The sequence below is a fragment of the Nicotiana tabacum genome, chromosome 12 (genome assembly GCF_000715075.1).
Source record: "Nicotiana tabacum cultivar K326 chromosome 12, ASM71507v2, whole genome shotgun sequence".
NCBI classification, from domain to species: Eukaryota; Viridiplantae; Streptophyta; class Magnoliopsida; order Solanales; family Solanaceae; genus Nicotiana; species Nicotiana tabacum.
The window spans coordinates 108,372,903-108,384,235 of record NC_134091.1 but is presented as its reverse complement, the minus strand read 5'-3'; the positions used below and the strand labels follow the sequence as shown (position 1 = coordinate 108,384,235).

Sequence of the window (11,333 nt, the reverse complement as noted above, 5' to 3'; positions counted from 1 at the left end):
CCCCTTGACTTTTATAGACTTTGAACTAGACAAATAGAACCAGTTTTGAACTAGTTATAATTAGTTTTAACTTGGATTGAACTTTAATTTGTTAGTTTTAAAGTATTTATTGAATGTTTTGGTTGTTGTTGTGTTGTTGTTGTTGTGTTGTTGTTGTTGTGTTGTTGTTATTAGGTATATTGGTATGCTGGCAGGTGGTGTAGCTGCCAAAACAGGCATTTTATGCCAAAATTAAACCCAGAAAAACCGACCAAAGTTGGTCGATTTTTAATTTTAAAAAAAAGTTATTCCAAAATACCGACCAAAGTTGGTCAGTTAATGAACATTGAATTCCCAGAATTCAACATTACTGACCAACTTTGGTTGGTATTTTGCCTGCACTATTGAGGTTACCGACCATAGTTGGTCGGTAATGTTTATTTTTAATTATTTGAAAAAAATATATTTTTTGAATTACCGACCAAAGATGGTCGGGTTTTTTAAATTTTAATAATTAATAAAAAAAATATAATTTAGTTAAACCGACCAACTTTGGTCGGTAAAATTAAATTAATAAAATATATTTCCGACCAAAGTTGGTCGGTAAGTACTTAAACTTGTCAGATGGTCGTTTTAAGCTACCGACCCAATGTTGGTCGGTAATTTCCGATCAACTTTGGTCGGTAAGCCATTCCGACCATCAAAACACCGTTCACACACTAATGGTCGTGTTTTGGTCGGTAATTGACCAAAACCGACCAACTTTGATCGATTTTTTTGTTCGGTTTTTAGCGAATTTCTAGTAGTGAGTGGATGGCCGTACAGGATAATAACTCTTGTTGGAACTTGAACTACTAAATCATTCAAAGCACAAACAAGAAAAGAAAGGAAATTTAAATGTGCCGGAGTGGTAAAGAACGAATCTGAACATAGAAGATCAAGAGTGATGAGAAATAGTAACCGCATGGGCAATTATTTTTTACCGAATGAAACTAAAGTTTAGTTACTAAACCATTGCAAGTTTGCAACATTTCGCCAAACGCAACAATTCCGTGACTACTGATAATTGGTAGTTGTTTGTCGGATTTTTATTTTATTTTATTAAATAGAGTATTTAAGTTAATATAGATAATTTAACTTTGACTTAAGGACTTCCTACTTTTAATATAATATAGATTTATAATAATAGTTACACATCATAGCCATTAATAATTAAACTGTGTCAACATTTGACTCAAAATCTCTTTCTTTCCTTCACGGGTCCCCTTGGTATCTTGTTAAGAACTTTGGTATCAAATTTCTTGTACAATTTCTTCATATCTTGGTTCCCTTTGCTTGCTAGATAATCCACCTCGTCTTGATACTTCTCGTACATAGCTGGTAGTGTTGCCACGCACAGAAACCCTAATAACCCATTCATCAACCCACACTCTTGATTAAAATCACAATTCCCTTGGTATAAAAAGGAAAAATACTAAAACAGTAAGGAGTCGTCTGATTCGAACACAAGTTATACATAGATTAGTAATGCAGATATTAAGTAGTGCATTAAATTAATAATTCGTGGACAAATAGTACATGAATTATGTTTTGGAATGTTTGGTTTATTGAACTAAAATTGAGCACACAAAGTACCATCTAAATTTTTTACTTACTTTTAAAACTAAAAAAACAATAAATTTACAATTATACCGAGGATATTTGGTCTTCATAGGCTTCTTGGGAACAAAAGATAATTTTATCCTTTTGGTATTTTATCCATGTATAGATTATACATGAATTAGTTATTTCACGTCGGTGATGGGATAAAATAATACACCAATTGATATATAAAATAATGCATGGATTAGTTATTTTTACATTTAAAATCATCATCAAATAATGTATTAACCCAGTACAAATTACACCATACCAAATGACCCCTGAAGAGATGAGTCACTTGATGAATGAAGCATAAATCATGAAAATTTAATTGGGGGGGGGGGGGAGGAGAAAACAATTGTTTTAAAGCAACTTTTCCGTTTGGAACTTACACATTCCCAAATTAATGCTCCATTCCTAATTTTCAGGCTCCAATTGGTAAATTGCAGTTGCATATATGAAAAGCCAGTAACTAATGAAGGTAGAAAATTCCAAAACCTTACCAAGATACAACAGATTCAGAGAGCTGAAATAATTTCCAATAACTGACAACACCCAAAGGAAAGTGATTGCCTGAGCCAAAAAATACCAAATAAGTTTTTAAAAACTGCAAAAAGAGAATAAAATTGCAATACTGTAGAATGTCTTATCTACCAGAAAAAAGGTTCTAAATTCTTTTCCAGATGAAATCTCATAGAACTTCGATAAAATGGAGTTGAATTTTCTGCATAACCAACTATACGTTGAATCTGATATCATAATTGCACGTACATCAGGAGGAGCCCTGAAGAATCAAAACAAAGGAACATATAATTATCAGCATATAAAGAAATTAAATCAAAACAGGAGCAATTAATTAACTTGTTGTGAAGCCATTGCTTGAAAATTAGTAATTACCAATCGACAAGTCCAGCCCCAGTAGACCAAATGAATAGAATCAACATCAAGATCATGGAAATGTGACACAAAAGGGAAACAAAGTTGTACTCCACAACTTCAAAAAGGAACCAAATTATTGTGAATCCAACTAGAATTGCAGCTGATATTGTCTTGTCCCTCCATAGTAGAATATCCGCAACTGTCGAGATATTAAAAGGGGAAATAGAAGTCAATTTAGTGGGCGTTTGGACATAAGAATTATGAAATTCTGAAAAGAAAAAAAAACTCTAAGTGAAAATGGAATTTGAAAATTAGATTATGTTTCGACATGAATATAATTTGAAACTGTTTTTGAATTTTTGTAAGTGATTTGAAGTGAAAATTTTGAAAAATACCTTTTTGAAGTTTTTAGATTCGAAAAACAACTTCAAGTGAAATTTTCATGGCCAAAATGCTGGTTCCGAAAAAAAACGAAAATCTTCTAAACAAAAGTGAAAACATTTCTATGCCCAAACGGGCCCTTAGTTGAAACTTTTTGTAAGTCTCTTGTGAACCTAACAAAGAGAAAGGCCCTTTTAAAAAAAAAACAAAAACAAAGAGAAAGGACATGGCTGAAAGGCTTTATATTAGAAATGCAATAAGAAACAATGTCATTTTAGGAAAAAACGTTTCCGTCCTGAAAAATAGTTTTCGACGATTGATTGGTGAGTGAAAACTATTAAAAAATAATTTAAATAAACAATCAATAATAATAATAGTAAATTAAAGATTGTTTTGATGAACTATTTTTGAGTACTAGTTAAAGATTAATAATTATGTCTAAATATTTTGAAAATTCAAGATAGTTATAAGAAAACAGCGCATAAGAATATTTCCGTTAGAAAATATTTTCTGGTTACTAAACACAAGAAAATGAACTCCACATTAAACCTCTTTCAGTCTTTTGTACCAAACACACCCAAAAATTTAAAAAGGGCCACCTTTTCCTCCTCCAAGAATTGCATGAATGGGTCTTTGACGAGCAAATAATCTTTTGGGAGGTGCTGAAGTTGAAGGGAGGGGATCATCAGAATAAATCGGCATGATATATAAATTGAGGAAAAATCGATATTGAACAGATGTTAATATCTAAAAACAGATGATGATAGAGTTGGAACAGTTGAGTTTTTATTAGTAGTTGTAATTCAAAAGCTAATTAGTTGCTAGCTAATTAAGAGAAGCAATACAAGCAAAGAAAGGAATGCCTTTAGCATGGCATGTAATATTTGCTTTTCATGAACTTTCCCTTTTGGGTAAACTCTTTGTTGTTGGGCAATTGTTGCTTAATGTTCTAACCCATTCAATTGCTTCAAAAGTTTATGAATTGAACGATGTGGATGTAAAAGTTGGCCTTTTCTTTTGGCTGTTACTTTTTTCCCTTTTCCAGGTTGAGGGACATTGAAAAATTCGGTGATATTCGAATCTTTACATTGATAAAATGTATGACTACGATTTTTAAATAAGCTACCACTTATTTCTCAAAGAAGGCAAAAATTTCTAGCTATGTTCTCTCTTTAACTCGACGTATCATTTTCTGTCGTATCCATATATATTACTTGGTCAATACTGGGAAAAACTATCTAAATTCACAATTTCAACCAAAACTAGCCAAAACAAAATATCTAGTAAAAATGACATTGTATAGCCGCTCTCAAAATAATAGCAAAAAAATGCATTATTTTTTTAAAATTTTGTGTATATACATACATTATGTATGTTATAAACAAAAATTATACAATATAAATATTATCAAGTAATAACCAAATAATAACCAATATAAATCTCGACGTATGTTTATACATTTTTTCGGCTAACGAATATAAATAGTTTCTGGCGCGGGTTAAAAGTGATAATACCCCGAATATCTACTCAAAAAGGCCCAAATGTCATTTTAATCCAAAACAATTTCAATTAATGTCAGTTTCTCTTCACTCTCCTTTTTATTACTCTAGGATGCTCTTTACTGGTATATTACAACTTGTAGGTTATTTCAATTTGCTCGTGTATGAAGAGAGCCTTAATTCAAATATAGCTAATAGCATTTCAATCTGCAAGCTAATGACATAAATTCAAGTACAAAAAAATTAGAAAAGAGATATATAAATGAAAATCACAAATGCAAGTATGTTCATACAGTAATTTAGTAAAATAATTTGAATAGGGAAGAAGGTGGGCTAACACTCTATTGAAATTCACTGAAGCTCGGTTAAGCTTGAGTTTGAAATTTTGGTTTTTTGAAATTGAAAGTGGGTGTTGTTGGAATAGATTAGATATATCTCAAGGAGTTTGAAACACAATTTGAGACGAATTGTGGATATTTGAGGTGGTTTGAATTCAAATTTGAGCCAAATTCGAAATAAAAGACAAACATAGACGAAGATCAGATGTGTATCACACCGTGTATCTTCCGTATTTGTGTTTCACTTATGTATCATATGTGTATCTCTTGTATATTTTTGTAAGTTTGTGTCTGAGATTTATGCGTGATACATGTTTGGTACATGTGTCATAGAGGAACTTTTTAAACTCGAATTTAACTACAAATTTTGATTCCAAATCCCCTCCAATCTTCCTCAAAATTTATATATTGCATCATCTACTTGTTCTCAATGAATTTCAACCATACCCATTGAAAAAAATATTAATTTTTCTTTTCCCTAAATATATTCTTCGGTTAATTATCTAAAATTATTTTCTGCATATGAAGTAAATATTTTAAATTGCAGAGACATATTAACATGTGACTATTACATTTTAAGTGTTTGGTACGGAGAAAATTATTTTCTATAAATAGTTTCTTATTTTGTTTTTTGCTTTTTGGGGGCTTAAATATTTTGAAAATTATTTTACGACTTCTCCACCAAAAAGAGAAAAAGCATTTTCAAAATTCTTTCTCAACCTTTCTCACTTTATTCCCCATCCCCATCCCCATCCCCATCCCCACCCTCCACCCCTACCCCCACCCATCCAACCCAACCCACCCCTCACCCTGCAACCCCCTCCCATCCAACCCAACCCACCCCTCACCTTGCAACCCCCACCTACCGCCCACCCATTTCCCTCCCCCCTCCCTAACATCGCCAGCGCCACTTCGGCCATTAGACCCTAACCTACGTCCCCCCACCCTTTTTATAATGTTTGCCTATCAAAATTATTTTCTACTGTCTAACCAAAAACTAAAATTTCATATAATGATTCATATAATATACAACTTATTTGAAACTTTCATTTAATATTCGTATAAAATTATAGTTATAACTAAATACAATTTTCCTATAAAATTTGCACATCTTTAATACATCATTTTCTTCTTCGAATATAATCTAAAAATTCATCTAAAACTAATTTAATCTTCACCAAATGCCCTAAAAATTGCATTATAAACCCCCAAGGATATTTCTGGCTGTTTTCAACAATAACCAATCTAAATAAATAATAATTTTAAAAAATTCAAATTCAAAATCAAAGCTTCTAAACTTTTTTTTATGGTTGTCAATGTCTCAGGAGGTAGTGGACAAGGACTGATTCATTGGTGACATGCAATGACGTCAAATTCATTAAAGAAAAAGGAGATGAGAAAAGAAAAGAGAAGCATAGATTATCTAAAGAAGAAAAATAGGGTAAAAGAATGAGAGAGATAGAGATAGAGAGAGAGACATGAAGAGGGAAGGGAGATCACCGAATATGTAGGATTCAGTTACCAAACTAAAAGGCAACAATCAAGGAATACTTAATTAATACTAATTTGTATAGAATTAATAATTTTTATATTAACTTGTAATAAAGTTAAAATCTCAATAGTGAGGGTAAATAAGTTTCAAAACTAGTATAGCTAAGTAAAAATCTCAAGAGAAAAGAATAGTAGCTCTGATAGAATATTAAAGATTGTTTTGGTCCTATATTGTGAGCCTGCAGGGAATGAGCCCAAACTAGAAATTTCACATAATGTGTGTACAATTTAGAAAATATTACGCGACACAACAAACATTTACACTGTATTTATCATTCGTAGCTATACTTTCAGCGAATTTACCGTTCGTAGCTATATTTAAATTTTATAGCAAATCTTTGAAATAAGATATTAATTATTTTGAACTGAAATAAGAGAGCACCAAGCTCTTGTAACTCAGTTGGTTAGAGGGCTCACTTAGTTAGTGGAGGTCTTGAGTTCGATTTTCAACAAGAGCATTTTATTTTTCTGTATTTCGCCTTAGTTTATTCAAACGAATACAGTCGATAAATGTTGTATCGTTTGTATACACCCATGTAAACAGTCGATACATGTTGTATCCTTTGTATATACCCTTGTATTTCGCGTTGGTTACAGTTGATACATGTTGTATTTCTTACGCGACTGTAGTCATTACGCGTTTGAATACAAGTAATACAAGCTAGTAACAATTGAATAGTAGCTACGAATAGTTATTAGGTAAATTGTAGCTACTAGGCTCTAAACTATAGTGCTTTATGAAAATTCCTCTACAATTTATTGTAGTTGTACAAGTGCATATTGTTAATGGTCAATGACATAAATAATCTTGAAAGAAGTTGGTCTTGAACTTTTGACCTTTGAGATAGGTCACCTAATCAATCGGCAAAGTTTTAAATTTAACAAATTTTGTCCCATGAGAAAACTTTTAACTTTTGACCTTGAAGGTTGGCCCATTGATTATATGACCTGCCCAAAGTTGGCCCATTAAAATATTAAAACCAATTCAAAGTTGGAAACAAGTTCTATGGTCGACACCACATCATAGAAGCATCAAAGTTAATACCGACGGAAGCTACATCAGAGAAAGCAACAAAGCTAGAATAGGAGGTATCGTAAATGATATCCATGCATGGTGATCTAATCACGGAATTCTCGATGAGTGTACAATGCGATAATAACAATATAGCGGAAGCATTTGCTACATAGTTTGGAATAAAAGGTTACAAACTACAAGGATACACTATTTTTTTCTCGAACTCGACTCTATGGTAATTACAAATATGTTGATAAATAGGGACATTGACAATTTGAAAATCAAGCAAGTGATTGGCAGAATGCTGAGCATCATACAACAAGCTAATATGAGGGTGAATCATTGCTTTAGAGAAATAAATCAAGTTGCATATTGTCTTGCGAAGTTGGTTTCTACCTCGGGCAACAATATGACTATCAACTCATATCAACAACTCCCTAGAAACGCTAAGGGCTACTTTCTTCTAGATAAGTGGTAAATGTCCAGCATGAGAACCAAATATGACAAAGCTAATATTTTTGTTAGTTAAGATGTATATTTTGATGTCTAGAAGGAGAAATCTCTGTACTTATCTCTTTCTGTTTTTTGGTGATGGAATTACTAAGTTGTATTTTCTGAGGTAAGGTCTAGCCACCCTCATTGAATGTTTTTGTGAGTACAACTCCCCTCAGCATTGCAACTGGCTAATTTCATTAAACCATAAACCTATCCAAAAGCAAAAAATTTAAAACTACCCTTAATGGTTTTCTATTTATATCATTTTCTCTATATTTGACATATAGTTAAATAATTATAAATCTTTAGGTGGTTCACTTTACTTTTAAATGAGATTTGTCCCCCTCAAATCTGATATCTCTTGTGAGCTAATTCAGTTATAGGGAAAACATTTAACCACCAAATGACTATACCGAAAAAATAATTGATTCATAATTGTTATTTTTATTAAACCAAGCAATGTCACTTAACCTCTCTCACATATTCTTGTGAAGACTAAATTTTCATTAAGTCCCACTGTATTGATATTTTAAATCTATACCTTTTTCTTCTTGTATTATAATTGATTATTTTCAAGATATAAAAGGTATTTTTGCCTCTTTGGATGTTTCCTTGTATGTAAGAAAATTTATATGTTCACCCTTAATTTCTACATTCAATCTATTCCCACTTTCTTATATATTTATATTAGATTAAGCACATATGCAACTGTATATCTTGCTAATTTGTATTTAATAAAAACCTATATGTAAATCTCCTTCCTGAAGAAAATTTCCACCGGCAATTAGTACAGGGTGTAGGTAAATCTCTCTCTTTAAATATTGTTAAAATCTGTGTACGGGTAAAATTGGGGATAAATTGACCACTGATTTACCGGTAAAGAAACGAGAGGGAAGGACGGTCTGACATGACCTCGAGTAAATGTAATAACCCAATAGGTCGTTTTGTGTAATTTCCGCCTCTTTACTCTTTTTTATACTTCACACATGTGTGTTTATGATTTTATAACTTGCTTGGTTGGTTAGTTTAGTTGTGGAAAGTTTTTCGAGTTGATTTGGACCCTTGATTATTGACTTAGAAGTTTAAATTGGAAAGTATTGAACAAACTTTGACTTTTGAAATTCATGCGTTTTAGAGTTCAATTCGTAGTTTTAGATGTTATTTTTGTATTTTGAGCGTGCGAGCGAGTTCGTATGATATTTTTAGACTTGTGTAGATATTTGGTTTGGAACCCCGAGGGTTCGGATGAGTTCCGGACATGTTTCGAAATGGTTTTGAACTGAAATTGGACTGTTGGTTTTTTGGTGCTCTATTATCGCAATTGCGAGTAACATCCTCGCAATTGCAAAGGTAATAGTAGGGGGTCAGATGTCGCAAATGCGACTTCCCCTTCGTATTTTCGAAAGTACCATGATTCTAACTTTGTTCGCATTTGCGAACAAAAGTTCATTTTTGCGATAGTGGCCAATCGCAATTGTGATGCCTTTTCTCGCAATTGCGATGAACACTGAGCATGTCAGGGTTCGCAAATGCGAATCCTAGTCCACAATTGCAAGGGTTTGCAAATGCGATATTTGCAATTGGTTAAAGGGCAAGGAGACGGGATTTTCAGTCTCAGTTATATATTTTTGAACCCTAGACTCGGTAGGAGGCGATTTGGAGAGGGAATTTTCACCTACAAACTTTGGGTATGTGATTATAATCTATTTCTAATTATATTCCATCAACATATCTTAGATTTTAACATCAAAATCGTGTGAATCAAAGTGAAAATTTGTGAAACCTTGTCAAGTTTTTGAAAAATAAGAAATTGAGTTTTGAGAGTCATTTTGGACTCGAATTTTGAAACTGTCACAATCCAAAATCCAACTAGTCGTGATGGCACCTAACCTAACCCACTAGGTAAGCCAATTTACCAAAATCCAATTCGAATGAGATTTACTAAGAGAAGTAATGATAATACAACTGAACATTTATACAAAATCCCAAGGACTGGTAGTACAAATCATGAGCTGCTAAGATTTAGTGTTTACAAAGCTGGTATAAAATAAATACATCATCAGTTTGAAATATACATGAACAGATTTATATTTCTAAAGCTACCAAGAACAAGAGGCAGCTATGACCGGAATGCAGGTACACCTTCAATGCCAGCTCCCTCCATACACAGCAACATCAACATCCAAAATTTGTACGCAAGGTGCAAAAGTGTAGTATGAGTACAACCGACCCCATGTTCTCAATAAATAACAAACCTAACCTTAGGTTGAAAGCAGTGACGAGCTTGGACAACGGTCAGAGTCCAACACCATTAACCAACAACAACTCATAACAACATAATAAAAATAGTACAAGAAATAACTTAAGGATATGATGCTTAACTCGTTCACAGTTATGGAAAATAGGTATGCTTTTAAAGTATAATAGTAAAACCCCGAATCTTTCACCGAAATCACCAAAATGTGAGTATATAAGAAAACAATGATCTTTCCCAAAAACTTTCAACAATAGATAGGATGTTTCATTATCAGATGGCATGAGGAAAGTACATCTCTATGCCTACATGTCAATGTGCATGTGAAGTCATGAATGTCACAATACCGTACAACATGGGGAAATGCATCTCTATGCTCAATCACTCAGTCCTTCCAATCACTCGGCACTCACACTTGGCACTCGTAATCGACACGTGCACTTAGTAGGTACCTGCGCTCACTGCTAGTATGTCAGACTCCGGAGGGACGGATCTTGCCCAAGCACTAATATAAGCCAATCATGGCATGAATCAATAAATTTTGTTGTGGCATGCAACTCGATCTCATAAATATCACTCACAATCAGGCACTCGGCCTCACTCAGTCATCATCCTCTCCAGTCTCTTGGCCTCACAAATCTCATGCCAATATGTCTAAACAATGATAAGTTAATGTGACAATAAATAATAAGAGAGATTGAGATATGATATGCATATGATGAGTGTGACTGAGTACATAAGTGCAATTTAAGAAAATAACTCAATAGCATAAATGACCTCAGTGGGTCCGAACAGAATAAGCATAGCCTAAACAAGGTTTCTAGATTGGATCACAACTCAATTACTCTTGCACATAAAAATTTCATAGATAGAAAACTACACGGTACCACAAAATCAACCGAGTCATAATTCACACGGTGCACACCCACACGCCCGTCGCCTCGCATATGCGTCACCTCAGCACCAAACACATAACATATATATTCAGGGATTCATTCCATCAACATCAAGTTTAGAAGTGTTACTTACCTCGAACAAGCCGAACCCAATACCGAACAAGCCAAACAACACTCTAGAATTCCACCCCATGCGTATCGACCTCCGAACGGCTCGAAACTAGCCAAAAGCAACTCAAGAACATCAAATAATGCCACAGAAAATAAACCCAATTGATAAAGGTCGAATCTTTAATCAAATGCTCAAAGTCAACCAAAATGTCAAACCACGGGCCCGCACCTCTGAACCCGAAAAAACTCACAAAAGGCGATAACTCATTCAATTACGAATCCAACCATACTAGT

The 11,333-nt window shown here is 33.3% G+C and overlaps 1 protein-coding gene across 1 annotated transcript; it reads right to left on the bottom strand.

Moving 5' to 3' along the window:
* Positions 1-1,036: 1,036 nt before the first annotated feature.
* Positions 1,037-3,801, bottom strand: LOC107832598 (reticulon-like protein B9). Its single transcript, XM_016660454.2, has 5 exons — positions 3,480-3,801; positions 2,518-2,698; positions 2,275-2,404; positions 2,124-2,193; positions 1,037-1,383 (listed from the first exon to the last, which is right to left on the bottom strand). The coding sequence occupies exons 1-5, from the start codon at positions 3,580-3,582 to the stop codon at positions 1,214-1,216; spliced, it is 654 nt and encodes a 217-aa protein (XP_016515940.1). The 5' UTR covers positions 3,583-3,801; the 3' UTR covers positions 1,037-1,213.
* Between the last annotated feature and the right edge of the window lie 7,532 nt (positions 3,802-11,333).

What these genes read in the sequence shown, in the direction of transcription:
- LOC107832598 (XM_016660454.2), bottom strand. Translation starts at nt 3,582, where the DNA reads ATGCCGATTTATTCTGATGATCCCCTCCCTTCAACTTCAGCACCTCCC. An exon ending in AATTCTTGGAGGAGGAAAAG is followed by an intron (nt 2,699 to 3,479) that starts GTGGCCCTTTTT and finishes ATATCTCGACAG; the next exon opens with TTGCGGATATTCTACTATGG. An exon ending in GGGGCTGGACTTGTCGATTG is followed by an intron (nt 2,405 to 2,517) that starts GTAATTACTAAT and finishes TTGATTCTTCAG; the next exon opens with GGCTCCTCCTGATGTACGTG.